General features: G+C 44.0%; 1 protein-coding gene across 1 annotated transcript in view; it reads right to left on the bottom strand.

Moving 5' to 3' along the window:
* The window catches only part of Crybg3 (crystallin beta-gamma domain containing 3), a 112,564-nt gene that overhangs the window by 67,023 nt on the left and 25,772 nt on the right, over positions 1-19,769 (bottom strand). The window contains exons 2-3 of the mRNA XM_213639.11: positions 18,066-18,132; positions 4,045-4,475 (exon numbers count right to left, since the gene is read on the bottom strand). Of these exons, the coding sequence (XP_213639.6) occupies positions 4,045-4,475; positions 18,066-18,132 (498 nt within the window). The remainder of the gene's footprint in view (positions 1-4,044; positions 4,476-18,065; positions 18,133-19,769) is intronic.

The raw sequence follows: 19,769 nt of genomic DNA, 5'->3' as shown, positions 1-19,769 counted from the left end.
GCTAAACCATAAGAATTAGTCTTATACGTTACCTCCACCACAAAACTGACCCTTCTACTAAGAAGGGTATTTAGTCTCTGATCTTCGAAGGCACAAGCTCATAATATTTACCCCATTAAGATATGAAGAGCTAAGACGTTTCTCCCCCACAATTCTGTTAATCATCTGAGGGGACAAAGTAGGTCATCCCCATCTTTGCACATTTCAATAGTTTATAAAATATCCACACAATAGCATCTATGCAATGCCCTGTGTGGCTAATAATTACTCTAATGTTAAGTAAATCTTGCTTATGATTTGCTTCTTATTTTACGTATATGCATGTGTATCTAAATATATGTGCCCCATGAATGCAGTTGTCTATGGCCATCAAGGGTGGCATCCTCTGGAACTGGAATTACAGATGGTTGTGAGTTACCTGACCTGGGTGCTGGGAACTGAACTTAAGTCCTCTTTAAGACCAGCAAATGGTTTCAAATGGAGTCATTTCTCTAGCCCCTAATGTCTCGATTCTTTCTTACGGGTGATACTAAAGCATGTAAACTCTGAACCCATATTTAAATGTAGGACCCTGAATATGAAGATAAACAGTAGAGATAACTGGTTCTGTGTTTTAGGTGACTTCTTCAGATGACATCTATCATAATCTAAAAACATTAGTATAGAGTCCATATGAAAAGGAGAAAAGATCTAGTTAGTATTCCAATACCTTAAAAAAGTTCGTTTTTACTCTTAAAGTAATGTTAAGAAATCCAGATTTATCTCAGTGTTAAAGTTAAGTACCTCTTCTACAGCACATATAAAACTTCGGCATTCAACTTAAATTTTATGTCTCTTACATACATCTTAAATTTTAGCTGAACTGGTTTATTTTTACCTCATATAAATTCTGGTTCCTAAAATTGTACCAAGCCATAAGTGAAGGCAAGAAAAACGTCTGTTCCGTTCATTTATTTTACTGTTTATCATAAACTTACCAAACTGGATGCAGAGAGAAAAGCAGAGGTAGCTTTAACTGCTGCATGAATTTCAAACTAGATCAAAAAGTTATTAAATGGAGTCTGACAGTGGACAAAGCAGCCTTTGTAAGAAAATATTTAAGAAGACACAAATAAAGGCCAGAGTGATTAAGACTTCTGGTGGTTCTTGCAGGGAGGGGCCCTCATTCAATTCCCAGTCCCCACGTGGCAGCTCACAGCCATTTCTATTCTGGTTCCAAGGTATCCAATCCCCCTCTTCTGAGCTCTACAGGTTACTACATAGGCACAGTGCATAGACACGCGGGCAAAAATTCAGACACATAAAATAAAAAAAGAGAAAAGCAGAGGAGGCTAGTGTTTCTGGCAAATCTCTTATCAACACATATGTTTTAATATAAGTAATAAACTATAACTTTCCCCTCAAATATGACCCAAATTCTTAGGAAATGGGTAACCAAAGGAATGTACATGATGCCAAGGAATGGGGAACTAATAGACAAGAATCATGCATATAGCAAAAGTAGACACCTTAGAATCAGCACTGTCTGAACGAGATATCAAAGCATTTTACCCTGCACAATAATTATAAACTTACTATAAAAATAAAACATAAAAAAAAATATAAAAATGCCTTGGATAACTCTGTAGAGGGGGAATCCCGGTTATAACTTTATATTGTAAGGACGTCCTACCTAATTTCAACTACAATGACTTTAGTGCCTCAGTTTAGAAGCCTAGCCAGATAAGCTTCTGCAGCATCCTGGGTGGAAACACTACTACATTATCTATAACTCAAGTGTGTGTTCATTATGTCAAGCGACTGCCATTTTTAAAGCCCCGGGCATCAAAGCCGCAAGCTCGGCTTTCTGCATTCTAATCAGTGGCTTCAGTTCTGAGCAGCTATACTGCCATGAAAGAGTAGTCAGCCAGCACACTCTGCTTCTACACGGTTGCTTCATAGGTTACAGCTGAGTCGCTACAACTGAATAATGATAAAATTCACTTGATTTTTTTTTCATTTTTAAATAAGATAAATCTGCTTTTTAAAAAAATGTGACTTTAGCTGGGCATGGTGACAAATACTCCCAGCACTTGGGAATCAAAGGCAGGACTAACTCTTGAATTTGAGGCCAGTCTGGTCTACAAAGTGAGTTCCAGGATAGCCAGGACTACATGACAGAAAGAGCCCATCTCAAAAAACAAAAACAAATAAAAACTAGAAGTTTTAAATTTCACAAGCTCCCCAGAGAAAAGAGTATTTCATACACGTAATTATACACGTGACCTGAAACTTACGATATTCAACAGTATATAATCTTCAAAACAATAGGAATAAGGTAAGATACAAGTATTTACAAAAGCAGACATATTACTCTATCATATGATTGCTTACTCAGCCTTGCAATGCTATGCTATCGTCTGGATACATTTAATATGCCTGCTATTTCAGCCAAAAATATTTCATTTATCAAAAAAATTCTACTATAGCAGCCTTCAAATAACAGTCAGCCTTTTAAAAAAAATGTATCTAATATCTGACTTTGGAAAAACATGACTGAATTACTTTTCAAGCAACATTTCCTTCCTTTCAAAGCAGATAGTTAAACATATTCTCTCTCGTCCTAGGAAAGGTGTTTTAACTGGTTTAGGTAAAGGAAAACAATACAACTAACAGTGCTGGTTTTCTTGTTTGTTTGTTTTTGTTTTTGGAATGGAGCTTCTTGACAATATGGCTTTTCATGATGACTGTGAATTGTGACAACCTTAAAAATGGTAACAGAAATTAACCAACTCGAAGCCACAGGGACTGCCCCTAGTCCTCAGTGAAGCCCTTTTGTTTAATTGGATAGATGCTTAAAGCATTTCTCCATCCAACAAAGGAGATTCTTAATCAAGAAGGAAAGGAAAAGTCTAAGGTATGTAACGCAACATAGGGGATGGAAACCACTCTGGCTACTGTACTTCAGTATAAAGACAAGCTTATACCTGTTCTTTAATCAAAGAAAGAAAAAGAAGTGCTGAAAGACTCCTTAAGTTCAAACAAGCCTTCATTTTATTAGAGCTGTGCAAGAGGTTCATAAACCTAGTTTCCTGGTAGGGCAGATTTATTGATTTATTTTTAACCCCTTTAATTGGATTCCACCAGAAGAAGGAGGAAGAGGAAGAGGAGGAGGAGGAGGAGGAGGAGGAGGAGGAGGAGGAGGAAGAGGAGGAAGAGGAGGAAGAGGAGGAAGAGGAGGAAGAGGAGGAAAAAGAAGAGGAAAAAAGAAGGGGAAGAAGGGGAAGAGGAAGGGGAAGAAGGGGAAGGAGGGGAAGGGAAAGAAGGGGAAGAAGAGGGGGAAGGGGAAGAAGGGGGAGGGGAAGAGGAAGAAGAGGGGGAAGGGGAAGAAGGGGAAGAAGAGGGGGAAGAGGAAGAAGAGGGGGAAGGGGAAGAAGGGCAAGGGGAAGAAGGGGAAGAAGAGGAAGAAGGAAAAGAAGGGGAAGAAGGGGAAGAAGAGGAAGAAGGAAAAGAAGGGGAAGAAGGGGAAGAAGAGGAAGAAGGGGAAGAAATGGGAAGAAGGGGAAGAAGGGGAAGAAGGGGGAGGGGAAGAGGAAGAAGAGGGGAAGGGGAAGAAGGGGAAGAAGAGGGGGAAGGGGAAGAAGGGCAAGGGGAAGAAGGGGAAGAAGGGGAAGAAGGGGAAGAAGGGGGAGAAGGGGAGGGAGGGGAAGAAGGGGAGGGAGGGGAGGGAGGGGAAGAAGGGGAAGAAGGGGAAGAAGGGGAAGAAGGGGAAGAAGGGGAAGAAGGGGAAGAAGGGGAAGAAGGGGAGGGAGGGGAAGAAGGAGGAGGGGAAGAAGGGGAAGAAGGGGAAGAAGGGGGGGAAGGGATAGAAGGGGAAGAAGGGGGGGAAGGGATAGAAGGGGAAGAAGGGGAAGAAGGGGAAGGGGAAGGAAGGGGAAGGGGAAGGGGAAGGGAAGGGAAGGAAGTTAGGCTCTGGCAGTCCTTCAGTTAATAAGGATTACCACCTAGGCTCACAAAGCTAGGTCCAAAAACTTAGGGTTGTTGTTTATTTGATTTTAAACTTACTTCAGCGTATCAGTGGTTTCCTGTTCGCTCTCCTGTGTTGTGTCCAAAGAAAAGGCATCAGAGAGTTCTGAGGAGTTGGACTCTCGTTGGTCCTCAGGAAGTATCCGAGTCCTCACTGGGCAGCTGGTGATCTCTTTCTCCCTTTGGCTCCCCTCCTCAGGAGGGCCTGTGGGAGTCTGTGGGTCTTTCTCAGGTTTATCCTGGTCATCTTTGAAAGAAGATTGCTTAACCTCTCCAAGAGATGACTTTCCTGAGATATTGAATAAGTTCCCAAGAAACTGAAAAAAGCTTTCTTTTGGCTGCCGGTCACTTTCGCCTGTTTTGGCATCCACTGTGGAATCTGGAAGGTCCTTTGGCTTTAGGGGGTCATCCACCATGGGAAGAATGGCTGGTTGCTCAGCAGGGTTCCTTCTGTCCTCGACTTGGGGAATCTGAACACAAAACACAGGGACATCGTCATTTGCAAGCTACAGAGGCGACTAGACAGCTAGTGCGAGGCAGGGGTGAGGGTCATACATGGAACCCCAATCCTGGGTTCAACCTACTTCTCTAGTAGTCTACACAGCTTAAACAAAGCTGCATATTAACATCACAAAGGGAGACCTACCTATTGCACTCCAACACTCCCAACAGGAGTAACCAGTCTGGGATTGGAAGAGGTGACAGAGAGGTTCTAAGTAGGTGATCCTTGTGGGAAGAAGTAAACCCTTTGAAGGGAACCTACTATGTGATGTCTGTCTGTCCGTCTGTCTGTTTCTCTCTTTGTGTGTAGTAGTAGTAGTAGTAGTAGTAGTAGTAGTAGTAGTAGTAGTAAAGCATTAGCTTTTAAGGGGCTTTCTTAACTGGAAATTAGGAGTCAAAACTAAGAAGATGGAGAATGGAGCTATGGGACAGATCCCAGCAACCCTGACAAGTACTTAAATGCCCTTTACCATTATAGAGCCATCACTCTATAGACATTACTTCGAACGCCTTGTATATTAGACACGTAAGCCCACACTGACTTTATTATTTCAGCATTGTACTAACCCACAGTTATGCTGTTGTATTATGTAAAACTGTTCCTCAACGCGGTCAAGAAAGGCAGTAACATGCTGCACCATTTGACATGAAGGCCTACTGAAACATTAAGTCCTGACAGGGAATTACATGCAAAACAAGGGGTGTCCTGACCATTCCTTAAGGACATGCAACATTTTCAGAGAACGCATTTTACCTGCCCAGAATTCAACTGTCAGAAAATCATACTCACATTCACATGAGTCACTCAAGCTAAGAGTAAACTAGAAGAGCAGAGAACGTGTTGGCAGTTTCACCTGACGCTCTTCCAGGATTCCGAAAAGCTTCAAGCAAACGCGACGACTCACGCTGCCTCCCAAACACGCTTGCTCACATAGCTGCATACTTAGAAATGGAATGCACACCCAAAACTGTCCGTCACTCACTGGCTCAAGAGTCCTCATAAAGGAAAACACAACTGTGAGTCAGGGAAAGATCAGAGCATGGAGGTAAAGCCACCCTTGGGCACTGTACGCTCTCGTGATGAGGTTTGTAAGATGCCGATCTTCAAGAGAGCAGAGCTGTGGTAATTACGTGTCGATTGTTCACCTTGGTCCTTGCTTTAATCCAGGTCAGAAACAGCTTAGAAGGGAATTCCACTAATCACGTATCAAACACAGTATGAGGAACGCACTGAAAATAATGTTAAGAACATGATGATGCAGAATGATTTCAAGTGCATATTTTAAGTTCCTGGCCACATTAGAAGAAAGATTGTATTTTCTTTCTTTCTCCTCCTCTTTCTTCTCCTTCATTCTCCTTCTTCTCCTTCCTTCTCCTCCTTCATTCTCCCTCTTCTTCTCCTTCTCTTCCTTTCTTCTCCTCCTTCTCCTTTCTTTTTTGGTAGCAGTATTTTTCTATTCTTATATCAAGGTAGGACTTACATAACTTGTAAGCGTCTATTGTTGGAATACACCAGCCTTTTAGTCTCTGCAAGCCTTACCTTCTATGGGTTTCATCTGCTTTGATCCCACTTAATTTCCAACTCCCCTATCCGCCCAGTTCATCAGTACAGCCCCCACCCCACCCCCACCCTCTGTTAAGTCAGTGGAGTCCTCTCCTCAGCTGTCTCAGAGTTTAGCCACAGTCACGCTAGTTTGTTCACATGTATCACTGTTGTCTCTTGACTACTCCATTTACTTTGTTCTAACTTTCGGACAGGCGATTTCTCCCTGCATCAGAATGAGCAGGCACTGTGAGTGAACTCTGTGATTCACTCCACTGAACCAGCCTGCCTGAGTGCTGCTTCTCACTCAAGGCTACTTGGCCAAGGTGACCCAATGGGCCACACGGAGGAGTACTGAAACGCTGGAGAGTCCGGAAGGAATTAATGCTTGCTTCTCTCCCTTTTCAATGTTCAGCTTCCAGGATTTCTGCAGTGTAAGTTTAACAAAGGATGTTGTTTTTAAAGTTTCTTTAAAAGGTCTCAGTTGCTTAATTTTACCCTCAGAGTCTTCTGACAGTTTTTTTTCCTCAGTAATTAGAAGATTCTCAACAAGAAGAAAGCTGCTAAACTTAGAAACAAATGTGAACAAGCTCGAACATTCAACTGAAACACCTACAACGAAATCTGCATTTCTATATTAAAATGCCAATGCATTTGGCTGATCTAAAGCAGCTGCTCTTTGCCCTGGGCCTGGAAAACAATGAAGTTAGGCCAGCCACAGGCTCTCGTTAGGTGGGGCCCACTTCCTTCTGCCAATAGGCCTGTTTACCATTGTTCCAAGGAGTCAGTAGATTAAAAGCACTCAGATCCAGGCAAACACTAACAAGCATTCATTCCACTTGCACACAAAGACACAGTCATTCTGCATATAAAGTAAAAACACGATGAGGAGGCCTGGGTTGAGAATTTATTTTTACATTAGTAGCATGTGATGCTGTGTGATCTTTAGGTTCATCTATCTGCATAAACATGGTTATGCAGTACAGGGGAAGGGCAGAAAGCATTATGTATACTGGCTAAGACCCACTTGGCTATGGTCTTCAGGGAGTTGACAGTTGAGCTGACCACTGAGAGGGAGGGTCTACAAGAGGAAGGTATATGATGGAGGGCCTAGTGAACTTGAGGATGGAGGGATAGAGATTTTTAGTTTGCCAGATCTAGGATCTAACATGGGAGGTATGAATGATGTGTGTTACAACATAGGTGTAGCAGAAGACGAAAGGACATAAGGAAAAGAGATCAATGACAGAGTACCAAGGCTGGGGTTAAAAAAAAAATAAAAACAAAAATAACTACAATTCATGAGAAAAGAAGAAATCTGGGAAATATATGGAGAACACCAAAAGCCAGAACAAGTTGTTCCCTCCAGGATACTGGTCTCCAGGCAAGGAACAAAGTAACTCCAGAAGCAAAAGGGAATGAAGAATGCCAAGACCACTGCAGATTATAACAAGAGGAGAGTTGGCCTCTCACAGATGTCCTGAGAATCCTTCATTTACTCTTCCTTCTGCCTAGACCATCTTCCCTCAGTTATTTATAGTTCACCCTCCAACTCCTTCGGAACCCTTCTACAGGTCTTACCGTCACCATCTGACTTCATTAGCAAAGTCCTGCATTCCAAACCTACCTTGTTCTGTTCTCTACCTTGATCGATCCATCTGGTCACTAGTAAACCTCTGTCTCTCCTCCCCTTCTCTCTCTCTCTCTCTCTCTCTCTCTCTGTCTCCCCCACCCACTCCCTCCCTCCTTCCCTTTAGAAAATAAAATTCACAAATGTAGAAAGCTCCCTTTTGCTCACGCTGGCGTTCAGTACACTGAAACGTACCTGACCATAAGAGGTGCTGAGATTTTTGTTTGTTGGAAGATAGTGAGTGAACTACAAAACTCATTCGGTGTGCAAGAGGAACATTTGTTAGAGCTCAGAAGTTCAGAAGGTCTCGAGACCATCCTAAACCCAAGGTGTTATGCAGTAAGTGAGATGCAAAGAAGCAGGAAAAGTTGCAACAGGGAAGGGAATCTCTGGGAGGCTTTAAACCAGGAAGAATGACAAATGGCATTTTAAGTTCCAAGACAGAACTGGCCTTTTGTTCCCATTGTATGAGGCAGCTCTTCCCTGTGGGAAAGGGAAGAGGACTCTAGAGGATAGAAATGTGATGGGGGAATGAGAGCAATCCCTGAGAGTTCCAACGGAGGGAACACATTAGCCTTACAGAAAAGAAGGAACAAACATTGGTCTCAGAGTAGAGCACGGGGCTGAAGCCTGAACAGTTCTCTACATGGAGAATTTTGTAAGCACAAGCGGCTCTGATGTCAGGAACAGGAGAGGGGAGGAAAGGAACGAAAATGAAGGCTTGGGGGGAGCTGGGACCTGGGTTCTCAGAACAGAAACAACTTGGAAAAAATGTTTCTGGAGAATGCAACCCCCAAATCAGCAACAGACAGAAGCAGGGTGAGCAAAAGAGCAGTTAGGACAGGGTGAGCTTTAGTGTTCATTCATTAAAACGTAATGAACAAGACAGTACCACAGGTGTTTAGAGCTGGCTGAGAAAAGATACTCAGATTTCTGCTGTTGTGGAACCCACATCCCAGTGATAGGAGAATCTTTAATAAGTCAGATGAGCACTGTCTTCCTCTTTTACATCCTGCGGCAGGTGGGGGCTGTACCAACATACCAAGCAGCCGTGTTTTGAGGCTGCCGGGACTGTTGCCAAATGAAGATACGGAGTGGAAAAGAGAAGGTCTGGGTGACTCGTCCTTCAAGACCTTATTTGGTTCTCCTACCCACACGGTCATTGCCTGCTTTGTCCATGACAAGGACAGCCCTTCAGCACACTCTAGCCAGTTCCTTTCTATCCCTCAACTCCAGGGATCACATGCCTGCTCCACTTCCCTGGCCCTGTCTATGCTACCACGACCCAAACTCTGACTCCTAATCCCAGGCAACCACAAGTGTGCACTCGAACCTTTGCATCTTTGCAACTCGCCCCCCCACCGATAATGATGCACCCATCATTCCAATCCTCCACCCATGGCACAGCTTCCTGCCTTCAATTTTTCTTTTCTATCACTTCCCACAGATTTGCATCCTTTTCACCTCACTTGAGGTACAGCCAATAACCAGCCTCAAAATCTTTCTTGACCCTTGGTTACTTCCTACTGATCTCCAGTCATGCAGACCACGAGAGATGGCAGATTATTTTTTTTTCCCACACTGGCAAAGGAATCTTGGTTTAAAATTAAGCAGGACTTCACCAGGAAGTCTAGCGAACCCTTTTCTCAAGTCCTTAAGACCAACCATTTAATACCCACTCACACTCAATAGAGGACCTGGCTTCAGTTTAAAATGAATTCCCTCATAGTCTGAACTTAGCCTCTTTCCTCTCCCTGAGTGGCAGCATCAAATTCTGGCCTACTTCTTTCTCTGGCTCTGCATGTAAGGAGAAGAAACAGACTACACTTCCCCACACAAATTCCTGGCTCATTGTCCTTGATACCTCCTTGGGGATCCCAGCTACTCATTTTCCCCCACAGTAAGCCTCTATGATGCAAAAGTCTATGCCAAGACACATCCAGGTTCTCTTCTCTCCTCAGCACCAACTTCCTCAAGAAGGCATGGCTAATTCTGATATCCTCTCTTCCTTTCCCTACCATAATCACTGCCTAAGTCCCTACAAGTTGACTTGGTCTCCAGTCGTGCTCTGACCACGCTTCCTTAAAGACACTGTCTCATTGGCTGACTTAATGGACAGTTTTCCCTGTGTGTTGAGATCTGAAGAAAGGGACAGAGACTCTGACTTTTGGTTTCTGTAAAGTCACCTCCTGTAGCCATCTCCTATAGAGCATTTTCCTCTGGTTGCCAGCCTGGATGCACAGTGCTTTCCTGCACTCCCAATAAGACCTCACTTTCCATGAATTTATTCAACCGGGTGAGGCCCAAATGTGTGTTCTCAGTTCTAAGTCCTGAGGCATGAGCCTGAAAATCAGACTCTCCCCCTGACACCTCCTCTCTATCTTTTGGATATTTCACTGGAACCTTAAAGGCAACACCTCTGGAATGAACTCGACTGTTCTGCACCTTCAGTCTTCAATTTTCTTGGAACTACATACCTCATCCTCCTGTGGAACTAAAGTCATACAAACCTGCATGCCTGCTCCCCTATAATGGTGTGGTCTAATCAACTTACCTGCTTTTTGTCTCTGTTGTTCCCCATTTCAGACAAAAATTATACAAGCCTCGTAGATGCTGAATCTCAACATTAAGTATAAAAGATACTGCATATGAACACATTAAGAAGCATTAAAAGCAGAAAGCAGAGGCAGGTGAGTCTCTATGAGTAAAAGCCAGGCAGTGCTAGAGCGAGACCTTATCTCATCCATCCATCCATCCATCCATCCATCCAACAATAATAAAATTTAAAAAGAAAAAGCTAGGATGAAATAAAGGAAATTTAACTTTGAACATGCCATTTCTTCTTGGGGAGATATATTTATATGTTGTTTACATTCATGTGTACATATGTTGCGTGAACATTTTAAAGCCAGAGAAGAACCTCACATATCCTGCTCTATTTCTCTCCACCTTACTCCCAGTTCAGACAAGACTTCTCACTGCGCCTGAAGACAGTTGGGAGCTAGCAAGTCCCAGTGATATTTATCTCTGACTCCCATAGTACTGGGGTTGGAGACGTACACTTGACCATGATCAGCTTGCTGTCCATAGTGCTGGGGTTGGAGATGTACACTTGACCACGATCAGCTTGTTGTGAGGGATGGAAATACTTACACAACTGAGCCATCCCCCCAGTCCCTGAACTCGTTATTGCTATACCTAATACCAGTGGGGATGAAAAGAATGTCAGAGAGTTGTACATATAAACCCGAGTTCAGGAATGCACATTAGGTGTGGCACAATGGTACATTTTGGCACAACCAATAAAATGAGAGAGATGAAGAACAACAGAATGTGGGACAAGCCATTCCTTCTTATTACGGTTCAGATTTCTCCAGTTTGAGAAGAGTCTAATGTTCTAGAATTAATGTTCAACACCTGTGGGATAAAGGTTCATATATCTATAGAATACACATACTTCAGACTTGGTTTTCATTTTAATAAAATTCTTCATAACAATGTGGCAACTCTTAGATCTACAACAGGTCGGGCCTGTTGCAAGTCAAACCAGATACCTTACAACATACCCAGCATCAGGAACTCAAGAGATCTGAAGGCCCCAGACCAGCACAGTCAGGCCAATAGGCTTAGGCTTCTGTAATCCCTGTGTTCATCAGGAGAGCAAGGAGACACAGTGCATTCTTGACTCAGGTACCCGCACTCTCTCTTCACAGAGCAGTGAGGAGGTGAGAACATCCCCGAAGTCGAGAAGCACCAGTGCTTCTGAAAGCCATTTCTATATTATCCATGCAGACTACACCACCGGCCTTCACAGAGTTACATTTCTAAGTTTAAGTCACACTTTTGATGGCAAGAAAGCAAACACTTTCCCAAGTATCTCTTGTGAGCAGCATGGCACAGTGCTCTAGACAGCATCTCAGTCATCTCTAAAATGCCGCTATGAAACAAGGCATGGACAGCCTACAAGAGATCAGTAAGCCAAGGCTCAGAGTGGCTGAGAACATTTTCCAAGGTTACAAAACCACATTATGGGAGACGTGGGACTTGAGCCCAGATGTTTGGTTCCAGAGGCGATGTTCTTTCCGTCCTCACACAAGTCATCTTAGAACTGCTCCGAGGAGGTGTTGCAGTTGGCAGAGAACAAGGAGGACTATGAGGCTCCAGGGGGCTCACCCCACCATCAAGGATGAGCTCTCCTCTAATCTGTTTACACAAGGAGTTGCAGGGATCGTTAGAGTTGAGGGGGGGAAAAGTATTCCCAGGCTTGGAAAAGAATGTTTTGCTTTTTTTATATTAAATTAATATGATATGGCTGCTTGTGTCTGAGTGTCTGGGAAAATAAAAGATGGTAAAGTTTTATTAAGGCAGCAGCATTTTACAAACTTAGCTCAGGGAGTGAGTCTCTCTTACTAAGGATACATGTAATAACTTAAATTTGACGACTATTTCACCCAAGAAGGAATGGCCATATACACAAGAAATATGAACATATGACATATGCCTAAACTGATATATTTACTGGATAGGCTCACCAAGATGGCTCAGCAGGCAAAAGCACTTGCCATCAAGTCTATCTCTAGAGACCACATGGTGAAAAGAGAGAAGCAACGCCTGTAAGAAGTTATCTTCTAATTACCACACATACACCAGGGCACATGTATGCACGCGCGCGCACGCACACGCACGCGCGCGCACACACACACACACGGAAGCTAAGAATGTTAATGATCAAGTCTGGGTCTCTCAGGGAAAGAGAAAGCAGGCAAAGGCCCGAGAGTAAGAAGGTCATGGCAGGGACGGCAGGACATCGTGTTGGAGGTCTGACACTGAGGAAAGTGAGTTCCCTCAGCATGTATGTGAAACATATAAATCAGTGGTCCTCAACCTTCCTAAAGCTGCGACCCTTTAATACAGTCTCTCAAGTTGCAATGATACCCCAGCTGCAGAATTATTTCTTTGCTACTTCACAACTGTTATTTTGCGGTTATGAATTGTAAAGTAAATACCTGATGGGCAGCCTATCTGACATGAAATCCCCAAGGGGGTCGCCAACCCACAGGTTGAGAACTACTGGTCTACCTGCAATGTTGTTCAGCCCAAGGAAAATCAGTGACTGAAGGGAGAAGAAATAGCCCAAGGCAGAAGCTAAAGTCCTGTATCATAAAGCAAAGACAAGCCATAAAGCTTTCAGAAAAAGAAAACAAGGCTTGGAAGATGAAGCCTTTCAGCTGGCCAAGTAGACTGAACGGAGAACAAAAGCCTACTGAGTGTCAGTGGCAATGGGTCATGAGTGACCTTAAGTGTACCGCTTTACAGAATAGCCTCCATTTGTTAAGGAGCCATGGACACGAGTTTGAAACACAGGAACCGGACTAGAAAGCATTAGGAACTGGAAGGGCTTAAGGCAGACTCCATACAAAATTTTTGAGTAAAATGTCTGAGTCAAGTGAAATGAGAGACTGAAAGGAGAGGTTATCAGATTTGGAGAGCTGACTGCTGTCACTCCTGTATACACATGAGTAGAGCTGAGGCAAATGGGAAGAAGAAGCCAACAAAGATAAGGGCCAGAAGCAGACAAGATAGGACACAAGAGAATTCAAGACATGGGGCCACCAATACCCTGGCACAGGACATGGGGTGCAAACCTTCATGAGTCCATCTTTAAAAGGGAGAAAAGGGACAGATAGCTTCTGAAGTCAATAAGGGGCACATATAGCTTGTCTTCTATCTCTTTTAAATGCAAGTAGACAACAGTATATTGACATATTAAGACTATGGGACGATGATACGATGTAGACTAGATAACTGGTAAGTTTTTCTAGCTAAGATAAAAAAAATCCAACGAACAGAAATACATATTCCTGTAGAGAAAAATACATGCCAGCATTATTTATTATAATAGCTAACGATGTTAGAAAGGCAGGACAGCTCATACAAACAACGTAAGTGACATTTTAGGAATCGGGAATTTAATGATATCCAAATGTAATATAAAATTATAGCTGTAACTGTTGAAAAGTAAAATAAATTTTTGTATCTCAAACATCTTCGGAAACATCATGGACGTCTTGATTTGATATCCAAAGTCAAATACAAAACAAGATATATATGACGACGTCAAGTATTCATAAGTCTGTTACGTTTCAGACTCCAGAGAGAAAGTCCTTCATATTTTCCCCTTAATATTGAAGGAGTAAAATTCAGGTTAATAAGATGGGAAGAGGAGAGAGGTGCCCACTTCAAGGCTGTGGATATTTCAGAAACCTGATTAAGAGACACAAAACAGGGGTTGGGGATTGAGCTCAGCGGTAGAGCACTTGCCTAGGAAGCACAAGGCCCTGGGTTCGGTCCCCAGCTCTGAAAAAAAAAAAAAAAAGAACCAAAAAAAAAAAAAAAAAAAAGGAGACACAAAACAAACAGCGTATTTCAGGCCACTTGCTAAATGCAAAATCTCCAATGGGAACATCTCAAAATAGCAATAGAATAAATGCCATGGCTAATCTTTTCCAACAGTTTGTATCCTCAAACTGCAGGACTGATGGTGGCATTACCAGTGCACGTGGAGAGCAAAGAAGCCCTGGGACTGTGAAGGCCTGAGTTTGTGTTGTTGACACAGGCACAGATGTATCAAGGACCCCACAGCCTCAGAACCATGGGACTGGCAAAGCCTTCCTCTGGGGCCTGAGTGGGAATGTTGACAGTGCGTGTAGGAAATGTACACAGTAGGTCCCCTGCCCCTTGTTTCTGATGGGAAGATTGCTCCTCTACAGAGACCACTCCTACTGAGATAGCAAGACATGCCTATTTGATCCAGGTGTATACCATACCCCGCCCTTGTCAGACTGTGTATAAGAACTCCATCTCCCTGATCAGCTGGATGTAAAAACCTTCCTCTGTTCAACTGTACATACTAAGCACACTGATTTCCAGGTTGCTACAGAGTCTGCATTTGAAAGCCCAGTCCTCCTATTCTCTGCTTTTTCTGTATGTCCCTGTCCATCTTTTCTTCATTCCCATGTTGTCCCCAGTCAGGTGTATCCCTGGAGGCATGTTAGAACACCTATACATGTTTTGATCCCATGTGAATAGGCTGAAGAAACCATGCCTGGTTTCAAGGGGATGGAGGGAGGGAGGAAGGGAGGGAGGGAGGGAGGGAGGGAGGGAGGGAAGGAGGGAAAGGGAGAGAGGGAGAGAGGGAGAGAGGGAAAGAGGGAGGGAGGGAAGGAGGGAGAAGGAGAGAGGGAGAGAGGGAGAGGGAGAGAGGGAGGGAGAGAGGGAGGGAGAAGGAGAGAGGGAGAGAGGGAGGGAGGGAGAGAGGGAGAGAGAGGGAGGGAGGGAGGAAGGAAGGACGGAGAGGAAGAGGGAGGGAAGGAGAGAGGGAGGGAGGGAGGGAGAGAGAGAGGGAGAGAGGGAGGGAGGGAGGGAGAGAGGGAGGGAGGGAGGGAGAGAGGGAGGGAGGGAGAGAGGGAGGGAGGGAGGAAGGGAAGGAGGGAGAGGGAGGGAGGGAGAGAGGGAGAGAGGGAGAGGGAGAGAGGGAGGGAGGGAGGGAGAGAGGGAGGGAGGAAGGGAGAGAGAGGGAGGGAGGGAGGAAGGAAGGACGGACGGAGAGGAAGAGGGAGAGAGGGAGAGAGGGAGAGAGGGAGAGAGGGAGGGAGGGAGGAAGGAAGGACAGAGAGGAAGAGGGATAGAGGGAGAGAGGGAGAGAGGGAGGGAGGGAGGGAGAGAGGGAGGAAGGGAGGGAGAGAGGGAGGGAGAGAGAGAGAGAGAGAGAGAGAGAGAGAGAGAGAGAGAGAGAAGAGACAAAGACACACACACTGACTTACATGGACTAAAATGCCAAAATTTTCCAATAAAGAGAGTGCCCTGCACCAATGAGAGGTGAAGCCCTTGGTCCTGCCAAGGCTGGATCGTTCAGTGTAGGGGAGTGTCAGGATGAGGAGGTGGGAAGGGGTGGGTGGTTGCAGAGGGGACCACCCTTATAGAAGAAGGGGGAGGGGGATGGGATAGGGGGTTTATGGACCGGAAACCAGGAAAGGGAATAACATTTGAAATGTAAATTAAAAAGTGAAAAAAATAAAATAGAAGATACAATTGCTGTCAGCTCTGGCAAAAATATTAGTGGGGATGTCTTAATGAGACAAAAGTCAGTTCCTTCCATTGTATTACGGCACAGCACAGAACAGTAGTTTTTGAACTTTCAAGTTTTACTATCTGTGTGATCTTAGAGAAGCTACTTGTCTTGTCTTGTTAATTTAAAAATTTAAAACCACTTTGAGAATTTCAAACATGAGAACTGTACTTACATCATTCTACCCTTCTCTCACAGTTCCTCCCTCTGTACTCCCTCTAAATTCATGACCTATTATCTAATTATTGTTGCATATATGTATACATATGTCATATAAATATAAATACAACCTAAAGAAGGAGAGTGCCCCGTGTCCTTTCAATCATGAACTAATTGGTTCCCCCACATTCATAGTCACGAATAATGTCATGGCTACAAAGTGGTATTTATGCAGCTGCCCAGACTCCAGAATGAGATCCTGAGTCCTCACACTCAAACAGTAGCAATGGGAAGAAAACTGTTGGAACAATAAACCAAGACACACAGGATGGAAAGGTTGCTGGCACGGAGGCCCTACACCGTAGATGCTGCCATATATACTTAGTGAACCCAAAAAGCTGTGACCCTCAAGCAAATCTCTAGAGACCGAAGATGGACCAGACTCCTGGAAAGTAAAGGCTGACTTCTTCATCCAAGTCTGCAGACTGAAAGATTAGGTAACAGGCTAAGTAGGGCCATAAGCAGAGTCCAAAACAGGAGAGCGAGAGGACAGAAAGGTTTGCTGAAGGTGCACAGTGAGGAATTGAGAGATGCACGGACAGGATTTGATATTCAAAGAATCCTCAGAGTTTGAGAGCTCAGAAGTAGCTGTGGGAACACAGGGGCAAAGCTCCGGGTACAGCATTGGAAGTGAGATATTTGTGTAGGTGCTCTCGGAGGCCAAAGAAGAGAGCGAGCGGCAGAGCCCAGGCCACAGTTATTCAGCAGGCTGCCAAGTGTTGTCTGCACAAGAGAAGCAGTGAGAGGAGTTAGGAAAGCTGAGGGTGGAGCCAGGCGTCATGATACGTACTGCAATTCCAACACACAGAAGCCTGAGTAGGGACCACAGCAGGTGTAGGCCCTGCCTGGGTTACACAGTGAGGCCCTGTCTAGGAAAAAATGTCAGTCAGTCAGTCAGTCAATCAATCATCAATCAAAATAAAAATAAGTCACAGAACATGACCCAGTAGCCAAGCAAGGGAAGAAAAGAAAGGTGATCCTCGGGGTTGGGGATTTAGCTTAGTGGTAGAGGATTTGCCTAGCAAGCACAAGGCCCTGGGTTCAGTCCCCAGCTCCAAAAAAAAAAAAAAAAAAAAGAAAAGAAAAGAAAAAACAAAAAAAGAAAGGTGATCCTGATCTATTTCTCTCAATAAAGCAAATGTTTTCACTTTCATTGAGAAGGCAGAAGAATAAACACCTTAACTTTCTTAGATGTAATTCACAAATTGCACATAATTCAACTTGTTAAAAAGTACCCACGACAAAGATAGATCCAGTAACTTTCTAGTCTTCTCACGGCCAGGTTAATTTATCCTGGAATACCCAGGAAAAAATGTCAATCAGTCAGTCAGTCAGTCAGTCAGTCAGTCAGTCAGTCAGTCGGCTGAAACCAGCTGATTAACTGTCACAAATCACATAAGGAAAGCAAGCAGCAAATACCAAATGCCACAACTGTGGTGATACAACCGGCCAGACAAGCCAGAACTCCATTTTCCTAGAAAACCATCTAGGAAGGCTGCAAAGGTCTTTAATTTCCAAGGAGTTTAACCGCTCGCCAGCAACCATGCCGGTCAGTAGGCAGCTTGGGCATTGTTGATGCGTGTCCTGTAGTACTCAGCAGACTTAGATGTGAGCTAACCAAACAGATCCCTCATACAGCAAGGACATCTAGCAGTGACATATTGATTGGTGCCTCCCCAAAGCACCATTAGGTTTCCACACCATTCCATAAAGCACAGCTTAATCTTTTAAGATCTGTTGGAGTAGACTATGAAATTCCTATGCCCTCATTTAGATATTTCAAAACTAAGGCAAAAACATCTAACTGCCTCAAATGAAGTTCACGTTGTGGTCAATGCAACATTCTCAAGGCTCTCCCACCTCACAGAGTGTGTATGGGACGTGGCTGGACATCCTAACAATGGAAAATTGTTCTTCAATATTCAGAAAACAAAAACTTAAAAGGAAGAATATGCAGACATTTAAACTCTTCTCTGGGTGTTACGCCACATAGTTATTATAATTAATAATATTAAAAATAATATCAATTTAAACCGTACCTTTACTGCTTCTGATGAAGGAGCATTTTCCTTTTTCTGACTTGTGCTCATAGACTCATTTTCAGCACTGAAAAACAGAAACCACAGTGTCGTCTGAAATTAAAGGGAAATTATTCAACACGTACAGTTTCTCTATATGAGACAAGAACTGAAATCCACAATGGTCGGAGAGTCCTAGGAATAGGCTGATCGAATCTAAACTGGAAAAGCACATCCAATCCTGCTCATGCAGGCTTCGGAACCTCCTGAGAAGTCACCATGCTACATGTAGCCTTACATTGATGGTCATATCACAGCAGTGTCAGAGCCAAACAGGAGTGCGGGTACCCCGCTAACCTGACCTCAGAAAGTGCTAGCTAGCACTCTATCCTTATTTATAGCCAGCTTCTCCACAGCCTGACATTATTTTAGTGCCTATGCTGAGTGATACTTCATTATATAAACATATAGTTTCACCCAGTGAATTCTGGGAATGCTCAAAAATATAGATGCCAGTTTATCTGGGCGCCTGAGTGATTTAAATTTTTAAGGGCAGTCACTTTTAATTGTCTCCCGTGGAACTTCACGGAAGCGCCAAGAAATGACACCCAAAACTAGACTGTTGCCAGCAGGCAGATAGGTACACAGGTTAAATATAAATGTGTCTGTTCCTGTACATTATGGTGTTTGTACATTTTCTTAACCCTTGATAAGCTGAACACCCCCAATGAAGATCATTGTAGTGGTTTAAATAGGTATGCCCCCCCCCCATGTGTGAGAATACTTGGCCCACAGGGAGTGATACCATTAGGACCTGGGGCCTTTTGGGTGCAGGCATGGCTTGTTGGAAGAAGTGTGTCGCTATGGGGACTGGCTCTGAGGTCTCATATGCTCAGGCTACGCCCAGTGTGTCAGACAATCTTCTTCCTGTTGCCTGGGTATCAAGGATTAGGACTTTCAGCTCCCTCTCCAGCACCACGTCTGCATGGATGCGGTCATGCTTCCCACCATGATGAGAATGGAGTATACCTCTGAAACTGTAAGCCAGCCCCAGTTAAATATTTTCCTTTATAAGAGTTGCCATGGTCATCGTGTCTCTTCACAGCAGTGAAACTCTTAAGACAATCATTATAGCTGTCTACCACGTACCAGGATTGTGCTTGGCTTTTAGCAAATCAAGACAAGGAAGTCAGGGTCTTCACAAAAGTCTCTATTGGGGGAAACCGGTGCGGAGTCTTTAACAATGCAATCTGTTAAATATTACAGCTCTGAATGAACGAAGTATTTTGGAACACAAAACGAACAATAGCTTCTGCAAGCTTCCTAAAGTACTGCCTGGGGAGGTTTGAGAGCAGGGAGTCACGAATGCAGGACTTTGGGAGACGAATGTTTTGTTTGTTTCTGGCTTGCACACAACTTGGGACAGGCAGAGGTCACCTGGAGCAGAGGAGAACAGAGGTTGATGAATGAATGCCACTCTATGTATAAACTGGCTCAACCCGTTTCAGAGTGCAATCTTTCTTTGTCCTGACTGCAGTGTGAAGGCTTTAGAGCCCTGAGGCAGGTATATCCATGGTGACCACAGACCCATGGTGCAGCAACTGGATAGAGGAGTCACGGTAACTTAGATCAGATAAAGATGGATCCCAGAGCAGATGGGAATGGGAAGAAGTAACGTAGGCTCCATAGACGTCTCTCTACATAAAACCAAGTGCTATTCTGGAG

Source organism: Rattus norvegicus, chromosome 11 (genome assembly GCF_036323735.1).
Source record: "Rattus norvegicus strain BN/NHsdMcwi chromosome 11, GRCr8, whole genome shotgun sequence".
Classification (NCBI taxonomy): domain Eukaryota; kingdom Metazoa; phylum Chordata; class Mammalia; order Rodentia; family Muridae; genus Rattus; species Rattus norvegicus.
The sequence above is the reverse complement of the archived record's forward strand: the minus strand, read 5'-3'. Positions and strand labels throughout refer to the sequence as shown.